This window comes from Carettochelys insculpta, chromosome 19 (genome assembly GCF_033958435.1).
Source record: "Carettochelys insculpta isolate YL-2023 chromosome 19, ASM3395843v1, whole genome shotgun sequence".
Classification (NCBI taxonomy): domain Eukaryota; kingdom Metazoa; phylum Chordata; order Testudines; family Carettochelyidae; genus Carettochelys; species Carettochelys insculpta.
In genome coordinates, this window is record NC_134155.1 from 23,573,009 (window position 1) to 23,596,426 (window position 23,418).

Consider the following 23,418-nt stretch of genomic DNA (forward strand, 5'->3'; position numbering starts at 1 on the left):
TGAGGATAAGACAAGAAGCAATGGGCTTAAACTGCAGCAAGGAAGGCTTAGGTGGGACTTTGGTTGAAAAACTTTCTAACAGTCAAGCTGGTTAAACACTGGAATAAATTGCCTAGGGAGGCAGAACAAGGAGCAATGGTCTGAAGTTGAAGAGGGAGAGGTGTAGGTTGGATATCAGGAAAAACTACTTCCCCAGGAGAATGGTGAAACACTGGAATGTGTTGCCTAAAGAGGTGGTGGATTCTCCCTCCCTTGAGGTTTTTAAGTCCTGGCTTGACAAGGTCCTGGCTGGGATGACTTAGTGGGGGGTTGATCCTGCTTGAAGCAGGGGCCTGGACTCGATGACCTCCTGAGGTCCCTTCCAGCCCTATGATTCTATGTTTCTATGAGGTTGTGGGATCTCCATCAATGGAGATGCTTAAGAGCAGGTTAGACAGACATCTGTCAGGGATGGTCTGGCTTACATGCTTTCCAACCAGCTTTCACTACGGCCGTGTCTACACGTGCCGGCTACTTCGAAGGAGCGGCACCAACTTTGAAATAGCGCCCGTCACGGCTACACGCGTTGGGCGCTATTTCGAAGTTGAAATCGACGTTAGGTGGCGAGACGTCGAAGTCGCTAACCCCATGAGGGGATGGGAATAGCGCCCTACTTCGAAGTTGAACGTCGAAGTAGGGCACGTGTAGACGATCCGCGTCCCGCACCATCGAAATAGCGGGGTCCGCCATGGCGGCCATCAGCTGAGGGGCTGAGAGACACTCTCTCTCCAGCCCCTGCGGGGCGCTATGGTCATCGTGTGCAGCAGCCCTTAGCCCAGGGCTTCTGACTGCTGCTGCAGCAGCTGGGGATCCATGCTGAATGCACAGGGTCTGCAACCAGTTGTCGGCTCTGTGGATCTTGTGTTGTTTAGTGCAACTGTGTCTGGGAGGGGCCCTTTAAGGGAGCGGCTTGCTGTTGAGTCCGCCCTGTGACCCTCTCTGCAGCTGTTCCTGGCACCCTTATTTCGATGTGTGCTACTTTGGCGTGTAGACGCTCCCTCGCAGCGCCTATTTCGATGTGGTGCTGCCCAACGTCGAAGTTGAACGTCGATGTTGCCAGCCCTGGAGGACGTATAGACGTTATTCATTGAAATAGAGTATTTCGATGTCGCTACATCGAAATAAGCTACTTCGATGTAGCGTGCACGTGTAGACGTAGCCTACATGTGTTCAAAAATGACATCATTCCTGAAGCCAGTGTGGTTTTTGTGCTGGTCGAGGCACTGCTGATATGATATTTGCAGCCAGACAGATATAGGAGAAATGTAGAGAGCGCTATCAGGACCTCTATGAGATCTCCATTGACTTGACCAAGGCATTTGACACAGTCAACAGAAGTGGGCTCTGGAAAATACTAGGGCGAACTGGTTGTCCTGAAAAGTTCATCAGCATTGTTCAGTCTCTTCATGATGGCATGCTTGGTCGCGTCCTAAACAATGGCGACACATCAGCACATTTTGAAATATCAAATGGTACAAAGCAAGGATGTGTCCTTGCTCCTCTCCTGTTCAACACCTACTTATCAATGATGCTATTAGTTGTTTTTAAGGACTGCCTTTTGGGCATACTTATTCAGTTCTGAACAGATGGCAGTATTTTCAGTCTTAGGAGACATCAGGCTCACGCTAAATTGATTCTACAACTACCTGTGACCTTCTGTTTGTTGATGACTGTGCATTGTTGGCTCATTCAGTGAAGGATACACAGGAGCTTTTTGATTATTTTGTTACTTCTGCTCACTGCTTTGGACTCAGAATCAAACTCAAGAAGACAGAAGTTATGCCTCAGCCTGTTTGGAAAGAGGCCAGCACTCCAGCGATCACAGCTGCTGGTACAGTCCTTAAGGTTGTTGACAAGTTCTGCTCCCTCAGAAGTGTGCTGTCCTCTGGCACAAATGTGTATTATGATGTATTTGCTCGATTAGCCAAAGTCCACGCTGCCTTTGGAAAATTGACCAAATGGTTCATACCAAGGTAGCAGTTTATCAGGCAGTTGTCCTGAATATTCTGCCGTAGGGCTCACAGTCATGGACAATATCTCGCTGCCATGTTTTGAAACTTGATCAGTTCCATATGCGCTGTCGGAGGAAGACTGCCCATGTGAATTGGTGGGACAAAATTCTTAACATGGAAATTCTTAGGTTGTGTGGTGGCATGGGCATGTAAGCGTGCTTATGAACAAACAGTTTAGCTGGTTATGAGGATGGATGATACACGGATACCAAAGATGTCTTCTACGTCCGGCCTGCTCATGGGAAGAGCCCTTCTGGCGGTCAGTATAAGCACTATAAAGACACCTTAAAGACCAATGTGAAGTCATGTGGCATATCTCCCAATGCTCTGGAAACTCTAGTTCAGGACTGACTGTCCTGGACGCAAACCACTATACAGGATTTTAATTGCTTTAGACTCAGTGTATCCAGGTGCTACAGGAGAAGTGCAGGATCTGAAAAAAATGTGCAATGCTTGCAGTCAGTGGCTTTCTATGTGGCTCCTGTAATCGGCTCTGCTGATCAAGGGTTGGTTTAGTTGCTCACCAATTGCATCACAGAAGATGAGATCTGCCGATTGACAGCTCAATCCAAGAAGAAGATGAAGAAGATGGTGCTTGGTCCTGCTGCGAGGGCAGAGGATAACCTCTTGAGGTCCCTTCCAGTTCTAATGTGCTATGATTCTTTGAATTATTATCTGCTTTTCTAAACAGGTTAAGAGCTCCTTTTCCAGTCCAGGGTCCCATTGTGCTAGGCCACATCATAAGGATCTTGCGATAGAGGCATCAGACAAGAGATAATGGATTGATGGAGATGGATGGGGATTACCGGACAATCAGGTGGCGATATTGGTCAGCGTGATAGGCAGTGGTCTCTGTACCCTGACAGCCTGGCTCTTCTGGTGGCTCTCAGGATGAATTGGCAGGGCCAGTACTCTGAAGCCAGCAATACAGAATTTTGCAGAGCCATGCCACACATTAAACCACAGCAGCAAAGGGCCTGGGCATTACAGTGCGAAACCCACAAACCTGGGAATACCTGTTTAGTTGGCAGTACAGCTGAAAAGGGTCTGAGGGCTATAATGAATTGTCAATGGAATATGAGTCAACACAGTCAAAGAGTTGCCCAAAAGGCTAATAACACTCTGGGCTGTATTAATGGGTCTGTTGTATGTAAGATACAGGAGGTACCAGTCTTCCACTCTGCTGGAGCCCTGGGTCCAGTTTTGTTGTTCTCCTCTGCAGTCTCTTCACCCTATTGAAGAGACTGCAGAGGAGAACAACAAAAGTATGGAAAGGCTCAGAATACCTGATGTATGAGGAAAGATTTTATAAACTGGGTACATTTAACCTTGAAAATAAAAGACGGATGGGGGACACAATAATAGCCATGAAACATGCTAAGGGATGAAGAACTCAATTGTTCTCCAGGTCTGCTGGAGATAGGACAAGAAACAATGGGCTTAAGCTGCAGAAAGGGCGAGTTGAGTCCATTAACAGGAAAATCTTTCTAGTTCTAAGGATATCGAAGCTCTGGAATAGGCTTTGAGGAAAGCTGTGGAATCCCTCTCAGTGGAGAAGAAAAAGATGCCCTCTGCTCCAAAGAACTTTGGGCAGGGGGCTGGACTCGATGGCCTCCTGAGGTCCCTTCCAGCCCTAGGACTCTGAGAGTCTATGAACTTCACACAAACAGTAGGTTCCTGTCCCCAGTAGTTATGGTAATAACAGCCACTAATGACTATCAGGTAATGACTGCAGTCACTAATGACCCAGGCTGGATTTGAGTTAGACACTCAGACTTCAGATTTCCAGGAGAACTTTGCGTCACACCAAGCCCCCACAAAGGGAGATGCATTGGTTCAGCGAAAACCCTGTCATGGTTACCAAGGCGAACACATGTCCTCTCCTCCTTCACACTTTTTTCCAGGATGTTTGCTGACCTTCTTCTGAGCACCAAAATGGAATTTGAGAGTCACTCTAGAGGTCGACTTCCTCTTTGATTTCTCAACTCAGCAAGCTTTGGGCCATTGTGTCATCATTTACTTGATATAGTGCATCCGTTTCCCTAAAATGCCACCCTCCCTCTCCAGTATAAAGGCAGCACACAGCCCGGGGCTTCAGCATCAGACCAAGGAGGAGAACTTGGAAGAACCCCAGCTCTGGTTCCACTGCTGCAGCACATCCCTACCCAACAGAAGCATGAAGGTCTGTGCGGCTGCCTTTGCTGTTCTCGTCCTCGCTGCCCTGTGCTCCCAGGTCCACTCTCAGCTTGGTAAGTCCTGTTTCTCTTCTCCTTTGCCGCTGCGTGTCGAGCTCCCACTGGTGCTGGGACTCAAACTTCACCATTGTGTCAGAAGATACAGTACAGTGCAGTTCACATTGTAACACTGCTGCTTGGGGTGACCCAGCCCATGAAACAACCATGAACTTCTGTTGCTCTAACCAAACTGGCTCACAGGGAGAACCCTTCTGCTCCTCAGACATGGGCAGAATCACCACTGAGTCTCATCTTTCCTTCCAGATGGTGTCAATACCCCAACTTCCTGCTGCTTCAGCTACGTCCCCAAGGCAATCCCACGGAACCTGGTGGTGAAGTATCGGCACACCAGTAGCAAGTGCTCCCTGCCGGCTGTGATGTGAGTATGATTTTCACAGAATCACAGAACAATAGAGCTGGAAGAGACCTAAAAAAGCCACCAAGTCCAGCCCCCTGCCCTAGGCAGGACCAAACCCATCAGATCAGCCCCGCCAGGGCTTTGTCGAGGCGAGACTTAAACACCTCCAGGGATGGAGACTCCACTACTCCCCTGGACAGACCATTCCCATGCGTCACCAACCTCCTAGTGAAAAAGCTTTTCCTAATGTTCAAGCTGGACCTTCCCAACCGCAACTTGAGACCACCATTCCATGCCCTGCCATCCATGTGTTCTGCGTCCATAAGGAGAAACAGCCCTATAGGACGAAGGGATGGGGAGGCATGGAATCCGTGGGATAGGCTCATGTTAAACTCTTTGGTAAAAGCATTTAAAAGACACTTTTCAAGAGTTCTCTACATTCCCCGGAGGCCCTTGGCTGCTGTAAGTTTAGAGGTCTTCAAAATACCTGCAATAAGCAGCTAGGGAGAAGCAGGATGGACCATGCTTTGCAAGGAGCCACAGAGAAGTTTCCTGCCTGCGCATTTGGTCTGAGATCTTGCATCGAAGGCTGACGCAGCTTTCCGTTCCCGAGTGACTCAGCAGATGGGGCTTGGGAAAGCGTTGTCCCACAGCTCTCTCTGAGCAGAAAGCAGGGCCTCCAAGGGCAGCCAGAAAGCCAGGATGCCTTGAGCTTGGAGACAGAGCCAGGGCCACAGCTGAGGTCAACAGGGTTAGCTCCACCAGCTGGGGACCTACCGTGAAAGCTCCATCATGTGCCACCAAGAGCAAGTGTAACATGCATGAGCCAGGTAGTGCATAAGAAGGGGGCAGAATTAAGAAGGGTGTCCCTTAGGTAGGAAGCAGAACCGCCAGGATAGGGTTGGTTGCTGGGATCCTTCAGTACAATCATGCTTCGAAGGGCTAATAATAATCTCAATGGCTGGGCATTACACCAGCAAAAGGTCACCAGCTGGAGTGAGGCCCAGGTGGTAACAACACCAGAGCTGTTAATCCAGTGACAGTGGGATGTTACCCCATGACCACCAAGGCCGGAGGCAGCTTAAATCCCAGGTCTGTGGGGATGGTGCTACAGCTGAGTGACGGGCACTGTTGTAAAACCTTGCTGACCTGTTGCATCCTGAGTGGCTTGGAGAATAGGCCACAGCCAATGACAGATCAGCCCCTCCACAGTAGGGTTCAGAAAAGGTTTCTGCCTGGCTGATTGTTCTTTAATAACACTCACGGTGGTTGTCCCAAACGGAACCCCTCTGAGCCCCACAACCTGCTCCCATCGCGACTGCCCCAGGGGATCACTTTTCCTTCTGGTCCTTGAAAATTCTGAACTGAGTTTTTAATCTTTGCAGCTTCACCACGAAAAAAGGCCGAGAAATCTGCTCTAATCCCAATGCAGTATGGGTCCAGGAGCACATCAAGCATGTGAAACAAAACTGACAAGCCCCCAATAGCAAGAGATGCTGGTGACTGTCCTGAAAGCCGTGGGAGGCAAAGAGAGAAACGTATATTAATATATTACTTATAATGTTATTTTTTGACTAGCCCAACAATTTATTGTATTTAAATTATTTGAATTTAAGTTAAATCAATTTTGTTTTGATTAAAAACAAATAAAAATGCAGTGGAACCAACTGGTTGTGCCTGTTAATGAGGATTTAGGATTTAAGGTACAAGCATGTGAAGTATTAACAGTTACGTCTGGCCTGCACACCTCTGAATACTTGGGTTGTCGCTCTGACTCTGGTGTGGGAATAGTCCCTGAGCAGGGGAGATGCTTCCTGCTGGCTTAATTCCCAGTTAAAACACTCCATCCCCAAACCTTTGCAGCTGGAAGCTGAAGGGATGAGGTTGAAAAACGAATTATATTTGCAGAACGAGGGTGAAACTGGCCTGCAGTGGAGCAGTGTGGGGCCAGTGTTTGGAGGACTGAGTTCAGAGCTGGAGAAGGGAGCCTGGCCTGGAGAACATTGGCTCTCAGCCTTTCCTGTAGGAGGCCCTGTCCCTGATGTGGGAGTGGATCGGTGTGGTCCCCGATTCCTGTGCATGACACCCCTGCCAAGATGCGAGGACCCCCCGCCCCCAGTTGAGAAGTGCCAGGTGGGAATATCCACAGATCTGGAACCCCAGCCGGGTGGCAACTGTGTCTGCTGTGTTCATACTGTCACCTTTGGCAAGTGGGAGAACTGCAGCCCATGAGCCCTACTGGGCTGTCTCGCCTACAGATGTCCTGAGCAACGGTGCCCAGCGTGCTCCGGATTGGCCCAGGACAGCATGGGGGAAACACCTGGAGGCAGCTAGGCAACAATGTGGATGTCTGGCTTGGTGCTTCAACAGACCCCTTTTGTGTACACCTGCTAGCTGGTCTTGCTGCAGGCCCCAGCCCTGCTCCTGAGCCCTGGCCCCAGCCCTCCTTCTGACACCCTGCCTTGCTCCACAGTCCCCTGCTCTGCTCCTGACCCGCTTGGCTGTTCCTGTGGCGTGATGCTAGCGTGGACTGCTGCTTGGGGCCTTACACCACTGGAATGACCTTGCACCTTGTTAACGAGCCCCCTGCCCAGCACAAATGGAGCCTTCTTCTGCAAATCATAGGCTTGTGCAGTAGGAGGATCTGGTTTTTGCTTCCCTGTTGCAGTATCTTAGGAGCCTGTAGCTGCATTGGCTGGCTGTGTTCTAGTCCTGCCTCTGCGTAGATGGGTGGGTTTTATTACCAGCCTGTCACTGCCTACCTGGGTGACCCCAACTAGTTTACACCCGTGTTGCTCTCTACAGGGCTGACTCATGGCTGCTTTGCTGTGTGTCCTAAGCTCCTCCCTGCTAGTAGCTAGGGGAGATTTTTCTTTGGCGCTGGTGAATAGGGGCTTTTGCACCAGGACGATCTGGTTTTCGCTTCCCTGTTGCTGTGAAGTTCTGTGTGGCCTCAGTGTGGTATCTTAGGAGCCTGTACTTGTGTTACATTAGTCTGACCCAGTGGGCCTAGGAATGAATTTACCCTGGTCTACTTATAATCTCTGGCTACTGGGAGCCACACAGCTGTCCCCCGGCTGCCCTGCTTGTAACTTCCATGGGACAAGAACCAGATTCCTTTTGCCTTGCTCCGAAAGCACAGGCCCCCCACCGCTGGAGGGAAAGCCAGGTAGCTCTCCACTGCCCTCAGGTTAGGGCTGTGATATGCAGCGGAGTAGCTCTGATCCCTCTAGCAGGGGCAGTCTGAGCCTGGATTCCTGCCTAGGTCACTAGTGACATGTCAATGGGCTGTGTATTTACCTGGTTGCCATGGAGTTGCACATGGCAACAGGCTTAACCCTGACAAGACCAGGATCCTGGAGGGCAGCAGGTGAGTGCTCAGGGATGTGTAATTCTACACCCCTGTACCAGGCATTGGACTTGAGACCTCTGGGTCCAAGCCTGTGATCCTCTGAGCTAAAGACCTGCCTCTGGCAGCTAAGGCAGAAGTGGGCCCATTAACCTCTGGACAGGGTGAGACAGCAGGTGACCCGGAGCATGAAGTGGTTTCCATGACACTCGGGCTATGCAGGCTGGTTCTGTGGCTCTCCCATAATAGGAACTGTTCCAATGACCCTTGAGCTGGGGACAAAACGCCTGCTCCCTGGATTCCCCATGTTCAGGGCTGGAATCTGGCTGAGAGTCCGTTGTGGGCTTGGATATGGAGCCATGGGGCACAGAGGTAGATTTTCACCTGGCGGAGACCTTGGGCAAGGTTCAGCAATGGACACTTCCCATGTAGACCCCAGCATCTTCCTTCCCTGCAAGGATACTGCTAGCGCCTCCCTGGAGCCTCCGAGGACAGCAAGCACAGTGGTCAGGACCCGGTCATGTCCCTGTTGCAGGGAAAGATGCATTTGCTGAGCCGCATGAGCTGCGGGGTGGTACTTCATGGTGGAGTTTTGTTTAGCATGATTGTAACTAAATAGTGCTTTCTCACTAGGTTAAACCAGGGGTCTGGGCCTCTGCCTCTCCCATAACAAATGCAAAGAAGCAGCTGTGCAGCTGCTGGGTCACAGTGAATAATGCAATGACCCGCCACAGGCAAGCAGCCCTGACCAGGTCCCAGGTGGAGGATGAGAGCGCACCTCGTACCGGTTGGACGTGAGTATGAGATATTTCAGGAAGGTCCCAGCCCCTGTCAGGGGAAGTATTTATTTGGGCTCTCTCTCCACACTGTGTCAGCAACTCACACTGAAAAACTAAGTGACACGGCCAAGGTCACACAAAAAGTCTGTGGCAGAGCAGGAACTTGCACCAGTGTTTCCAGAGACTGAAGGGAAGGGGCCTAACCCCAGGACCAGACTGCACAGAAAAGGGGAACTGCATGGCTGTTCTCATCTCTTGCCAGCCAGCTTGGTTCAACCCTAGGACCTGCAGGTTGTATTGAGTGGGCCTCTCCTACTTGAGCCAGGGGACACAGCAATAGCTGTAGCAGGCTTGTCAATCTCTGGCATGGCTGGAGGGAGACAGAGCTCCAGGCTGGAGGGAGACAGTGGCCTCCACGAATGTTGCTGTCATTGGTATCATCAGGGAATCCAGAAGCTGCAGATCCCGCCTGGACGCCCACTGTGCTAGGGGTTGTGCAAACACAGGGGCCCTGCCCAAGGCACTTACAGTCTGATCAAATCCCCCGAGAATGCCTCCTGCAGCAGGGTTTTCCAGCGAATCCCAGCCCAGGGTATGGGAGAGACTACCAGAGCCTGGAGAGCTCAGTGTAGATCAGGGCACGAGGCATTGTATGAACAAATCACAACACAGCCCCTGCCCCGTTGAGCATACATACTGTCTGAACCAGCAAAGGGTGGAAGGATTCTCAGCTCCCTTCTGCAGAGGAAGTGGGGACAAATAGGGGATTAATGGATTTGCCCAAGGGCACCAATGACGTCAGTGGCAGAGGCAGGCACTGGCTCTCAGTCTACCCCATTAAGCTGGGGCTAGCTGGTTCATCAAAGTGGCCTTGTGACCCTAACCGGGACTGAATAGGGTGGTCCCAGCACAATGGCTGCCCAGGAGCTGATTGGAACCCTCCTTGCTGTTTGCAGCGCTCCTGAAATGAAGCCCCGGAACCCGAAGCTGAAAGAGGAGGGTGAGAAGAAACTACCCCGCTGCAGAGGCAGCGCAGGGGCTTCACTGGGCAGAGGAGCTCGCTGTTCCGCAGCTGTGAGCTCTGAGCTGGGGAAGGGTCCCGGGGGGCTGGCCTGCCCTGAGGGAGCAGAGGGTAAACCACGGTGAAGGTACGTTGCCCCACAGTGGCCAGTGATGGTAATGTAAGGAGCCTCAAAAGAGCCAGATTGTTCCCTCTGTGAAAGGTGTGTGGGGTTAGGAGCTCTGGATCCATTGAGGGTGGCCAAGGGCCTGAAGGCTGGCAGTGAGGAGGCCACCCCGACCCGCAACATACTGAGTATTAGCACCGACAAATAAAGATCCATGCCTGGGTGCTGGTGTACTCATGCCCATTCCTCTGAACACGGAGAATCAGAATCCTAGGGCCGGAAGGGACCTCAGGAGGTCATCTAGTCCAGCCCCCTGCCCAAAGCAGGATGAACCCAACTAAATCATCCCAGCCAGGGCCTTGTCAAGCTGGGACATAAAAACCTCTAGGGATGGAGATTCCACCACCTCTCTAGGTAACACATTCCAGTGCTTCACCTCCCTCCTGGGGAAGTAGTTTTTCCTAATATCCAACCTGCACCTCCCCCTCTGTAACTTCAGACCATTGCTCCTTGTTCTGCCATCTGACACTACTGAGAACAGTCTGTCACCCTCCTCTAGAGCTGCCCGTGAGGAAATTGAAGGCTGCTATCAACTCTCCCCTCACTCTTCTCTTCTGTAAACTAAACAAGCCCAAATCTCTCAGCCTCTCCTCATAGGTCATGTGCTCCAGCCCCTTCATCATTTTTCTTGCCCTCCGCTGAACCTGCTCCAGCACATCCACATCCTTTTTATACCGGGGGGCCCAGAACTGGCCGCAATACTCCAGATGTGGCCTCACCAGTGCCAAATAGAGGGGAACAACCACTTCTCTAGATCTGCTGGAAATGCGCCTCCTGATGCACCCTAGTGTGCTGTTAGCTTTCTTGGCTACAAGAACACACTGTTTACTCATCCCGCTGCTGTTTCCAAGCTGCTGTGAGACTCCACCTGACCCCACTCCTGAGACCCTGCGTCACTGCCAGCTGGGCTCCCCTTGGCAGCCCACCCATGTTGCTCCATCCTGGGCCAGTGGGAGTTGTTCTGGTCCCCACCCCAGAGCGGCTGCTCCAGGCGTGCCAGGCCCAGAGCAGCCTGTCTGACCGAGCGGCCTTTCCTTTCCCTTCCCTGCAGAGTGCGGGCTCTGCCACCGGCCAGACGCCGACCCCGACACCTACGGGCGGAAATGCCAGCGGGGCAAACTGTGCGTGCATGAGAACTGCCTGGTGAGTAACTCCCCTTTGCTCGGGCTGCTGACTGCCAGCACCCACCTTACAGGGGTCCTGGGGGGGTGTTTGGGCCCCCCCCCGACGTCCATGGCAAACCACCCCAAAGCCAGGATTTCACCTGTCATGCTCGCGCTGCTCCATCTTGGCCTTCAGCCTCTCGATGCTGCTAGACTCACCTACATCCTGTGGCGCAGAGAGATGGCTGTGCCTCTCCACGGGGCTGTGACCTTCTCGGCTGCCCTCCTGTGTGCCAGACAACGTCCCTCAGGCACCTTGGTTCTTGACCTCTTAGGGGTGGCCAGTCCAGCACCAGGCAAGGCCTTCTACAGGCTAATCACCCTGTCTGAAGGTGTACAGTTGTAACTGCCAGCCCCTGGCTGGTGCCAGGCTTTTCTCTGCCAGACCCGAGAGCCTGAAGTCTCCGTCAGCATCATTCATCTTCCCTCATGCCTGGCCCTCGTTTGCCCCTCTCCGCTGATGCGGGGCTGCCCCCCAGCCATTTCGATTTCAAAATTGACTCACTGTGCACTCAGCAGAGGTAATTATGACTTAATTGGCCTCCAGGGAGGCTGCCCATCATTGCTCTTATTTGGAAACTGGCCTCTCGAGTGTGATTGCAGAATTTCAAAGTGCTCTCGCCATGCGAATGCTCTTTTCAGAATGCATTAGAAGTTGTTGAAATAAGTTTTTTTTTCTGAAAAACCCTGCAGGGTAGCCTCAAAGGGCAGCTGGCCCAGTTTAAAGGACCAGGCAGCCCCCTACTGCTAGAGTTTCTCCCCAGCTCGTTCCACTACCTGTTATTATTATAAGTTTGTCACCATCTCATGCATCTGACAAAGCGGGTCTTTGCTCACAAAAGCTTACCCTCCAGAAAAATCTGTTAGTCTATGGGTGCGTCTACACTTGCATTCCTCTTTTGAAAGAGGTATGCAAATGAGGGGAATTGAAAATGTAAATGAGGTGCATGTTTGCATATTTGCCCCCTCATTTGCATATTCTTATTTCGAACGAGCTTCTTTCGAAAGAAGAAAACCGGTGTAGACACTGCTGTTTTGAAAGTAAACCCCATCTTCCAAAGAATCCTTCTACTCTTTACTTAATGGGAAGAAGGATTCGTTCAAAGATGGGGTTTACTTTTGAAAGAGCAGCATCTACACTGGCTTTCTTCTTTCGAAATACGAACATGCAAATGAGGGGCCAAATATGCAAATATGCACCTCATTTGCATTTTTATTTCCCTCATTTGCGTACCTCTTTCGAAAGACACACCCTATAAGGTGCCACAGGACTTCTGGTTGTTTCTGAAGATACAGACTAACTTGGCTCCCCCTCTGATATTTGTCACCTCCTGCCTGTTTTCCCACCCAAGCCAATCCAAGCTGATGTCTGAATAGTTGGGCCCTGAAACAACGGGTTTGTCAAACACAGACTAGGATGGGAACCCCTTCTCTGCGGTGCCTCGCTAATTACAGGGAAAGAGACCAGCATTCTGATCTTTTCTTGATGGGCGCCCCAGGGTGATGACCACACAAGGGTGCTTTCCATCTGCGGGACATTCCCTCCCATTTGCCCTCTTGTGTAATTGGGGATTTAAATTAGATTCACTGCACGGAAACTGTCCAGGTTACTGAGTGCCCTTTTTCAGGGTTCACTAACATGTACAGATTGAACCTCTCTAGTCTGGCACCCTCGGCGCTGGACAAGGCAATTTGCCGGACCACGGGAGGTCAATATTTTCTGGCAGCATTACCAATACTTTCACTGCTTACTGGGCTCTTAGAAGCAGCAGAGAGGGAGCTGTGTTAGTTTGTAGCTTTGAGAACAGCAAGAAGTCTTGTGGCACCTTATAGACTAACAGATATTTTGGAGCATAAGCTTTCGTGGGCAAAGACCGGCTTCATCAGATGCGTGTGTGGCGGGGGGGGTGTGTGTGTTTCAGAGGAGGGTTTAAAGAGGGGCTCTCAGTAAAGGGGAGTGCCGAAGCTGACAAGGTCTATTTAATCAGGGTGGATGTGGCCCATTACCAGCAGTTAATGAGGAGTTGTGAACATCAAGAAAGGAGAGAAGAAATAAAGTGAGTTCAGTCCAGACTATAAAGATTCAACCTGTACTTCTTGTACACGGAACAGGGCTGCTACAAGCAGCTCGGGCTTCTGCATCACAGGCAGCTTGAGAAGAGAGCTTCCTTCTCCAAGAGACGCATAAACCTGCTGTGTTTGCAGCCGGATCCTTTAGCGCTCTTTCAGCAACAACCCTGCTAAGCTTGTCCATCCATGGGCAGATTTAGCCCATCCATGTGCGGAATACTTTTTTAATGTGCACCGAGGCCTGAGTGAATTCGCACCACCAGGAGAAACACGGAGCTGGCTGTGAGGGTTCTGCTCATCAGCTGGGCAAGACTGGACTGCCTCCTGAGCATATGCACTCGTGCCCAGCTTGGTGGGAGCACTGTCCGTTGGGGTTGGTTAGCCCAGATAAGGTCCCACCTAGCGCCTGACCAGTCAAACACAGGTTTCCATTCCAGCACGCCCAGCCCCCCACCCCAGCTTTCCAATAAACTTCTCTCTATGCCAGTGCTACATCTCTCCCCCCACTCTCCACCAGGACTCTGACACGAGCCGTGAAGGGCAGAGACCCTCAGAACGAGGGATAATGAGGGAATGTTGTGAGCAAGGCACGAGATGTCATTCTTCTACTCTACTCTGCGCTGGTTAGGCCTCAGCTGGAGTACTGCGTCCAGTTCTGGGCACTGCATTTCAGGAAGGATGTGGAGAAATTGGAGAGGGTCCAGAGAAGAGCAACTAAAATGATTTAAGGTCTAGAAAATACGACCTACGAGAGAAGATTAAAAGTTCTGGGTTTGTTTAGTTTGGAAAAGAGAAGGCTGAGAGGGAACATGATAGCGGCTTTCAGGTGCCTATGAAGGTGTTACAAGGAAGAAGGAGGAAAATTATCCTCCTGGGCTTCTGAAAATAGGACCAAAAGCAATGGGCTTAAATTGCAGCAAAGAAGGTTGGACATTAGAAAACGTTTCCTAACTGTCGGGGTTGTTAAGCACTGGAATAAATTGCCTAAGGAGGTTGTAGAATCTCCATCATTGGAGATATTTAAGAGCAGGTTAGATAAATATCTATCGGGGATGATTTAGATGGTGCTTGGCCCTGCTGTGAGGGCGGAGGACTGGAACTGATGACCTCTTGAGGTCTGTTCCAGTTCTAGGAGTCTCTGGTTCCAACTCCCCTGGGAATGAGAGGCCTGCCATTTTCAGCTGAACATGACGGGGTCATTAAAAATACCCATTAAGATCCAGCCAGCCAAATCCAGTTATAACGAAACCGAACAGCATCAGGTGGGTATGTGTCTTGCATCACCTGGGAGAAGCCCCCTCCTCATGTTTCCTTGGTCTCCCATCCACAGGCTGTGCTTCCCACACATGCAGAAGTTGCTGGAGTGAAGCCCCTTGAGTCCTTGCAAACCCCAGGCTCCCTAGCAAAAAAGCAGCTCAGCTCATTTGTGTCCTTAACGGGAGCAGGCAGGGATTATTTTACCCCTTTTTTCACCCTTTCTGATGAAAGCTGCTGACGTGTTGCAATGTGATGATGTCCCAGTTTGGGGGGAAGTTTTGGTCAAGGCAGTTTCTCAGGTTCAGGGTGGAATTCCCAGTGCCCAGCGAGACGTTAGACTGCCTCTCTGAGAGTGCCGGTGCCCCTGTCTTGCAGTACCACGCCGACGGGCTGAGCCAGCGGGGGAAGGACGAGGAGGGATTTTACGGGTTCCTGTATCCGGACATCAGGCTGGCGTTAAAGCGGGCGGTTCAGAAGGTGAGGCCAGGCCAGGCCATGCTGTGCTGTTCTCTGGCATGTTTATTACAGTCATGCATGGGACCAACCATGAGTGGGGCCTTGTTGTGCTGGGTGCACAGACCCAGGCAGTGGCCAGGCCCAGTGAGTGAAGCAGCTAAGTAGAAAGGACAGGCCCAGGGTGCGCAAGGGCCTAACGTGCACAAAGAACAAGCTGCTGGGGCTGCAGTTAGCTAGAGGACTAGCTATACAGGGAAGCGGGGACCCATCTGGGAGGATGCAGGTCTGTGAGGTAGGACCCAGGGCTGACAACACAGGAGACGGGGTGATGCTAGCCAAGCAATGTCATCTGGCTAGAAAAGCCAAGTCCCCACAATCGCAGGGTTTGGCGGGCCGGTGCCCTTGCCAGCTGCATGCCAGACGGGAGGGTAGCGAACACTTCACTTCGACTCTCCGGGTTCGACTTTCCCAAACGGCTCAGCTGGCCTCGGGAGGGCCCTTCCCGCCCCTCTTTCTGGGTCCTACAATACAGCCTGCCCGGGGGACGGCAGGAAATCTTCCTGCGAGGTTTTGCTTTGCGAACGATTCTGAGATTTCCACCCCCAGCCTGATCAGGGACACAACAGCCCCCGGCGCTCCCGGCGGGAGGGCAGCCGGCTTGTCACCAGCAGCGCGTGACGTCCCCACCCCAAGAGCCTTTGTGAGCCCCCGGGACCCCAAGCACGACAGCGGCAGTGGCGCCCAGGTGGGGGTCTAGGCAGCCGGTTGGAGGGGTCCCTTCACTTCCAAAGGGCTGTGGGAGGGACGGTGGGAGCTGCCGCCTGCTCTCCAGACCCTCCCGCTGTTTCCAGACCTGCTGTGTGTGTGGCTGCAAGGGGGCGTCCGTCGCCTGCCGGGGAAGGAAATGCAACAGGAACTTCCACTTCCCCTGCGGTGCTGAGCAAGGCTGCATCTCGCAGTTCTTTGGGGAGTTTAAGTAAGTGTGACCCCTGCGACTGGAGGCTGCCTTAGCCCCCCTCAGAGTGAAGGGCTCGGTTAGCATTTGCAGGGGACACAGCAGGATGGGCGGGGGGTGGAGTAGGGGTCCTGCCAGGCTTATCCTGGCACCTCGGGGCAGAGCCCCAAAACTGGCATTACAGCAGCAAACAGAGGGACGGAGGGACTCCGATACAGGAGAAACCTTCAAAGCCCGGGCCAGATTCCTGGGCTACTTTGAGGGTTTGGAAAATCTTTGGGCTTTTTCCTCTTTCCCCCAAAGAACAGAGCTGCAGCCAAAGGTCCTGGGGTGCTGATTCCTGGCACCTGGCCCTGCACCAAGGCGCTGCAAGGGGGCATGCATGCTGCAGCCTCTCCCACGACAGTGGAGATGCCGCTGTGGGCCATGGCCTCTGCAGCCCGGGCCATGAGCCTGCCACGACAGCTGTGCCTCTCAGCTCCGGGGTGTCCTTGTCCCAGATCCTTCTGCTGGAAGCACCGGCCGGTGCAGCGAGTGAGGCGGCGGCAGCAGCTGGCGGAAACCATCTGCGTCGTCTGCCTGGAGGCCATGCGGGGCAAGCCCTCCGCCAGCGCCCTGGTGTGCCCTGCCTGCAAGCATGCCTGGTTCCACCGCAGCTGCATTCAGGTGCGAAGCCCTTTCCATGCCGCGGCTATGCCATGCCCACGGGCGTGCAAATCCCCCCGCCAGCCTGTGCCCCCACCAGCTGCTTCCCTGCGCTTCAGGGCAGGGGAGGGCGCGGAAACCAAGTGGCCCAATCCTCCCCCCCAACCCCAGTGCAAAATGCGTCGAATCAAACGTTCCAGCCCCTGTCCCGTTTGCTTGGAAACTTTTCTCAAAATCAGCCCGGTGCGGTGGGGCGGGGACGAAGCGTGTGGTTTCCATGGGGATGGGGGGGTATTCCTGCCAACTGAGGCGTAGCAGAGACCCCCAGGCTCCGGCAGCGGTCGCCTGGTTCTTTGCTATGATCCAGCCAAGGCTCAGCCTGGGAGCCCCCTGCATCCCGACCCGACTGGTCTGGTCACCCATCTCTTGCGCTCCTTGCCGGGGCTGGGCCAGCTGGACGCCATCCCCACAGCAGTGTTGCCTGCGTGGCCTCAGCTCCCCGACGGCCCCCCGTGAGCGGGACATCTCCAGCCACGCGTCCCCGTTCCCTGCCCCTTCGCACAGGGGGCGACTGGCAGGGGGTGGCTGCTGGCTGCTCCCTGAGAGCGAGGCTCATCCCTTGGGGTGCACCCTGAGGTCCCCACCAGTGTCTATGGAGCAGTTTGAGGCCCACGCCCCCCGTGCGGGGCCTTGGGCCCCACAGAGGCTGGGAGTGGTGGAGGGTAGAGCCTTGGGGTGAGTGGGGTACAGCCCCACGGCTGTGCAGGGCTGTGGGGTTCCATGGTCTTTTCCTACCCTGCTGGCAGGCTGTTTGCGCCCCTAGTGGATGTAGCAGGGGCTGGAGACCCACCCCCACCCCTCCTCGTCTGGGGGATCATCTCCTTCCCTGTCTCCATTCAGCCCCGTCTGCAGCCATTACCTCGTTGCACACTGCCTGGGCTCTCTGCTAGCCCGTGGCTCATTCACAGCCCTGCCTCCCCACGCTGGGTTACGCCCCTTTCCCCACAGGAGCGTGATTTCTGCCCCTCCTTTTGTGTCTCTCCCACAGGGACACGCTCTGCACGCCGCCTTGTACCACTTCCGCTGCCCCCGGTGCCGGGACATGGGCAAGTTCCAGAAAGAGATGTTCCGAATGGGCATCAAAATCCCGGACAGGTTGGTTCCCTTCGCACCTTGCCCCGGAGCAGCTCCTCTGTGTGCTGTGCCCACACAAGCTCGGCCAACAGGGACGGGCTCAATGTGGGACGTCCTGGGGGGGAGTTTTCTGGTCTTAAATGCCGGAGGTCAGCTGAGATGCTCACAACCAGCCCGGAGGTGCTTAGAAAACGTCCTGGGCGAAGCAATAAGGGAGCCCAGGGTCGGTGGTGATTGTGGGGAGGGGTACAGGCCTCCTTCCAGCTCCCAGTCTCAGGATCCTTAAAAAAGCCGCACCAGCCTCAGCTTTGTAAGTTACACCTCCACCGGGAGTGACCCAGAGCTCCCTGGCTGCAGGAATGTGACACAACAGCCTCTCGCTTGCTCCGAAAGCCGCCAGGGACACAACGCAGCGGATACAGGGTGGAAAGGAGCTGAGATGCCCAGGGGCCAGTGGTAGGACCCTGGTCGGAACCCTCAAATCCCGGCTTTGAGTCCTGGCTCTCCTGCCTGGGGGCCCAGAGGAGTGACTGTCCATGGGGTGACAGCCCTGACTGCTGCTGTAAAGCGAGCAGCGGTCCATGGCTGGGAGCGCTTCCCAACTGCTGGGGTGGGGATTTCCTTCTCTTGGATGGTAGCAAAGCGAGTGGCCAGGGAGGCTCCAGGATGGCTCTCCAAGGCACTTCCTCCAGTTGAATCCTCAGCCAGAGGTTTGCAGTGGCACCTGGGGGATTCTCACTGGCCAAAGAGAAAGGGCCTTAAACCAGCCCGGATTTGCTGCTTCTTGCTGTGATTATTGCTACACTGATGATGAACGAGGTGTTATAGCAGTGCCCGGGGGCCCTACGCTGGCACAGAAGCATGAGTCCCAACCGCAGGGCTGGCTGTAACCCACCAGGGCATAACCCCAAAGCAGCCATGAGTTCTAAGCTGCCATTTCACTAACCAAGTGTTAACTCGTTGGGAGCGATACCAGCCTAACTCAGAGTCCCAGACAGTCCCTGGGGTCCTCTGGCCTCCTGGTGAGCATCTCTCTGTGATAGATGGCTTCTTGCGCCAAGGATCACAGCAATATTCAGGGGGTTCCTAGTCCCAAGGACCGAACATTGAGCCCAGTCAACTGCACCTTAGGCCTCACACCAAAGATGACCCTTGCAAGCAGTCCTGTAATTAACTGTCCAAAGGCATATTAAACAGGCAAGGTGATCAGAAATCAGAGAGCTATTGGCAAGATGAAAGCAAGTGAATATAGACAGACCTAGCCCAGTCTTAGGTTTCATAGGCTACGTCTACACGTGCACGCTACATTGAAGTAGCTTATTTCGATGTAGCGACATCGAAATAGTCTATTTAGATGAATAATGTCTACACGTCCTCCAGGGCTGGCAACGTCGACGTTCAACTTCGACGTTGGGCAGCACCACATCGAAATAGGCGCTGCAAGGGAACGTCTACACGCCAAAGTAGCACACATCGAAATAAGGGAGCCAGGAACAGCTGCAGACAGGGTCACAGGGCGGACTCAACAGCAAGCCGCTCCCTTAAAGGGCCCCTCCCAGACACAGTTGCACTAAACAACACAAGATCCACAGAGCCGACAACTGGTTGCAGACCCTGTGCATGCAGCATGGATCCCCAGCTGCAGCAGCAGCAGCCAGAAGCCCTGGGCTAAGGGCTGCTGCACACGGTGACCATAGAGCCCTGCAGAGGCTGGAGAGAGAGCGTCTCTCAACCCCTCAGCTGATGGCCGCCATGGCGGACCCCGCTATTTCGATGGCGCGGGACGCGGATCGTCTACACGTGCCCTACTTCGACGTTCAACTTCGAAGTAGGGCGCTATTCCCATCCCCTCATGGGGTTAGCGACTTCGACGTCTCGCCGCCTAACGTCGATTTCAACTTCGAAATAGCGCCCAACACGTGTAGCCGTGACGGGCGCTATTTCGAAGTTGGCGCCGCTACTTCGAAGTAGTGTGCACTTGTAGACACGGCCATAAAGAGCAAGAGCTGTTTGTTCTTTAGGGCTAACTCAGGCTGAGCAGCTGGGGATCTTTTGCTAATGCGTAGAAATCCCTTAGCCCTAGAGTTTCAGCTGCTCAGAGATACTCCCTTCCTTTGGTTTCGGTGCTATCCCCCTCCTGCCACGTGCTCTGAGCTGGGAGCTCTCGCAAGGCCCATCTTCATGGGGAGAAGAGAACAACCATAAGGGCCTTTCATCCTTTCATGGGGGTTTCCGAGCCCAGCTGTGTGTGTAGGATACCTCCAGAGCCCATCTGCTATGGTGCAGATGTTACCTCCCAGTGTGGAACAGACACCACAGAGATCTGTGCAGACAGCAAGGCATCCACATGACAGTCTGACCATTTTCTGAGCACTCTACCCCCCAGTGAGCCAAGTCCAGCGCAGGAGCTGCCAGGGCCTGGCTGAGACGCAGGGAGCTTGGCGGGAGCTGGCTCCTGGCAGCATTACAGCTCCGGGCATGCCTTGGGCCTCCATTATGCTAGGGGCTGCACGCACCCTGGCCACTAAAACAGCCCTTGCCCCAGGGAGCATGCAGCCTTGCCCCCTGCATTCGCACCCTGTGGACTCCTGCTAGCGGACTGCTAATTCCGTCCATGCGTTGCCCCTGCAGGGACGCTGCCTGGGAGGAAGACGGTGCGTTCAGAGACCAGTATCACAGGCACAGCCGCTGTGACGCCGGCCGCTGCCTGCACGCAGGTGGCAGAGAGCAATCCGCAGAGGTCGGGTAGGCACTGAGTGTCCCCAGGCTTGGGCCCAGGCACGCTGTCTTTGTGTGGGAACTGGTGGGTTGGCTTCAGTTCAGACCCCACCCCTTGTTGGCAACCGGCAGCTCAGCTGTTGGCCAGTAGGGGTCAGACAGCAGTGACTGGCTATTGGCTGACAGGCTCTGATGGCCCACCTGCTTGGATCCGTAGCCCCGCCCATGAGGCTGGGGGTGTGGCCTTGGCTTAGGCCCGCCCACTTCCCAGTGCCTGAATGGAGCGGGGGTCCTGAGCTCAGCGCAGCTGCGGGCTGCAGGGCCATAGCTCAGCTCCACAGATGTATTTAGGGCTCTAACTGCCCCTGCAACCCAAGGGAGTTGGGAGCCTAGGGACGTGGGAGGACATGGGCCACCTGCACCAGGCTCTGCAGCCAGGAGGCGCCAACCCCAACGCCTTTGCTTTTCCAGCCCATGGCAGCTGCTGCTGTGCAGCTCGTGCGGCTCCCAGGGGACCCACCGCCGCTGCTCTTTGCTGGGGAGCGCCTCGGGCCGGTGGGAGTGTGAGGACTGCGCGGGAGCAACCAGCGCGGGGGCGGGTAAGGAGCGAGGGCACCCGGCACTCGGGAGCTCTGGCCTGGCCGGATCTGGCCCGACAGTCTGTCATTGGGTCCTGCGGGCTAAACCCTCACCCAGGGGAGCGCTGGGCCCCCAGCAAGCGTGGGACTGGCCCAGCCACCAGGGACTTGACTCTGGGGGTCTCTGGGGGTCCCCCGTGCGATGGCCGGAGTGGTAGCCATTGGCCACCCGCAGCCCTTCTGCGGCCGGCGCCTGGTGCCCCCGCGGGTCTCTGCCTGTGTTGGGTGGGACAGGGAGCTGCTCCGGCTCCTTTAAGGGATGCTGCACCCATACGGCTGGCTAGCTCTGCTGGGCCTGGAGATGGAGGGAGTCCTAGCTGCCCTCTAGCAGCACACTGGCGCTGAAGGGCCCTTGCTTCCCCTCCCTGCCATGGCTTTATGGGGGGCTGGCCATGACCTCGCCCTAAGCGGACAGTTGCCCTTCTCTGGGCTGAGTCTCCAGGGGCCCCTCTGATCCCCTCCCCCAGCGCAGAGTCAGTACTGCTGCCGGTCCAGCCAGCACCTGCCAGGGCTCCCCGGAAGCTGAGTGCTTGAGCGGCTGCCCAGGAGAGATTCAGAGGCCACCCAGCTGGTTAGCAGAGCCCCTGCAGCCTGCGTTTTTCCTGGTGGTGCACAGCTGCACACGCCTCGGTGCACAGAAGAAAATTTATTCTCTCTCTGGATAGAAAAAATTAGAAGGAACCCTGGCCCCCACCCTGGGTCTCGCTCCCCTGGGAAGGGCTGGCCAGGAGGGGAACTGAGGGCTGACAACCGTGACCGTTTCCCTGGGGGGGCATCGGTGAGGGGAGCGGCACCGGGCACCCCAAGGAGCAGAGACGGGAGCCCCTTGTGGGAGGGATGCGGAGCTGGGATGTGCCAGGATTCAGCGCACGGCTGGTGGCCTGCGTGCCTGGCTGCCTGCTCCAGGGTTCTGGCTGGAGACACGTGCCCACCTGCCGTGGGCCTCACCACCTCCCTGCTCAGGAGACAGCCCAGCACTACACGCATGACGACCAATCCCCCTGCTCGAGCCGGGTGTGGTTGGCCTCCTCCGTGGCCAGGCCCAGCAGGTTGTGGGGGCCTACAGGACTCTCCTGCCTAGTGCTGGAGCAATCTGCCAGCAGTGGCCCTCTGAGGGCTCTGCAGGAGGCTGCCCAGAGGTGGCGGTGAGGGTGACCCACCTGCTTTTATTTCCAGCACCCCACCAGCTCTCCACCCCAGGGAGACCAGCTACCAGCCAGGCCGTGTGCGGAGCCAGGCGCAGCTCCAGGGTGTCTGCCAGGGGCAGGAGGCTGGGACCCTCTGTGCTCACGCTGAGATCTGGACTCTGCCATCCCCGCAAGTGACGACCCTCCGCTGCCCCACGCCCCAGCTCTGCCACCACCTCCAGGTCTGTGGCTCATTCCATGCCAGCTTATTGCAGCATATCCTCTTCAGCTCTCTCCTCTCCCTCCGCTGTGCCCAGGGGCTCCCTAACCCTAAGCCTAGAGCTACCAAGCCTTGATATCCCAGGAGAGATGCAGGGATTCCTGAGAGCGGGCTCCCTGTTCCCCGCTGGCTGGCAAGATCTCAGTGGGTCCTTCCCTGCCGACCCCTCTGATCGGTCCAGCTCACCTCCCTGGGGTTACGCCCCACTTCCAGCTTGGCCCTGCAGCTCCCTGCCATTGATCTCCCGGTCCTCTAACATTGGAACTGAGCGAGAGCATATTAACATGTGTGAGTCAATGCACCACTTCCCACCGTTCAGAGGTCCCTGCAGTACCACTGGCCTCGTAGGGCCAGGGCCGGGGAGTTATGGGCTCTGCAGAGGTGCGGGGAAGGCCATAACACCTTTCTACGGCCAGGGAGACGCCCCGGTTCCGGGCAGAGCAGCGGTTGTGATGGGATGCAGCTCCTTCAGCAGGCTGAGAAATGGACTCAATAAGGGGTCCGTCCGGGGACACAGCAGGGCACCCAAGGAACAGCTCAGCGTGGGTCTGGCGAGGCAGAAGGCTGCTGCTCTGTGGGAAGGGAGGGGGGCACAGGCCCACCCATTCCACTGCACCTGAGCCCAGGGCGCTAGCAGCAGCCCTCTCTCCCTGCCGCTCAGTGGGGATCCAGGCTGCAGCACCCTGGCTTCAGCTCCGGTGGGGTGTCGCCCAGGCTACTTCCTATCTCCACCTCCATTGGCGTGGGGTCCCACTCTGGGTCGTCTGGGGGGTCAGGCAGGTCCACGTCCTTCAGGTGGTGGGTCTGGAGAGTCGGGCTGTTCGGGGTGGTCCTGGCAGCGGGCCAGCGGCAGGTTGCCAGCTCAGGGGGTGCAGCCCTTATGGGTAGCAGGCTGGCAGCGGGCCAGGAGGCTCCTCCAGGGTCGGGGCAGGGCTGCAGATCAGGCGTGGCCTGTTTGGCGGCTGCTCTCGGGAGCCAGGCCTGGGCCATCTGAGCTGCTCCAAGGCCACCCTTTTT

The 23,418-nt window shown here is 55.1% G+C and overlaps 2 protein-coding genes across 2 annotated transcripts; both read left to right on the top strand.

The window, feature by feature from the left end:
- Positions 1-4,150: 4,150 nt before the first annotated feature.
- Positions 4,151-6,304, top strand: LOC142023125 (C-C motif chemokine 3-like). The gene is made up of 3 exons (XM_075013737.1): positions 4,151-4,300; positions 4,550-4,664; positions 6,029-6,304. The coding sequence occupies exons 1-3, from the start codon at positions 4,228-4,230 to the stop codon at positions 6,114-6,116; spliced, it is 276 nt and encodes a 91-aa protein (XP_074869838.1). The 5' UTR covers positions 4,151-4,227; the 3' UTR covers positions 6,117-6,304.
- Positions 6,305-9,683: 3,379 nt separating this feature from the next.
- Positions 9,684-21,520, top strand: LOC142023319 (E3 ubiquitin-protein ligase PHF7-like). The gene is made up of 9 exons (XM_075014133.1): positions 9,684-9,771; positions 11,010-11,101; positions 14,824-14,925; positions 15,756-15,880; positions 16,360-16,525; positions 17,553-17,659; positions 20,270-20,383; positions 20,828-20,955; positions 21,462-21,520. Exons 1-9 carry the CDS (start codon positions 9,684-9,686, stop codon positions 21,518-21,520), a joined length of 981 nt encoding a protein of 326 aa, XP_074870234.1.
- Positions 21,521-23,418: the final 1,898 nt, after the last annotated feature.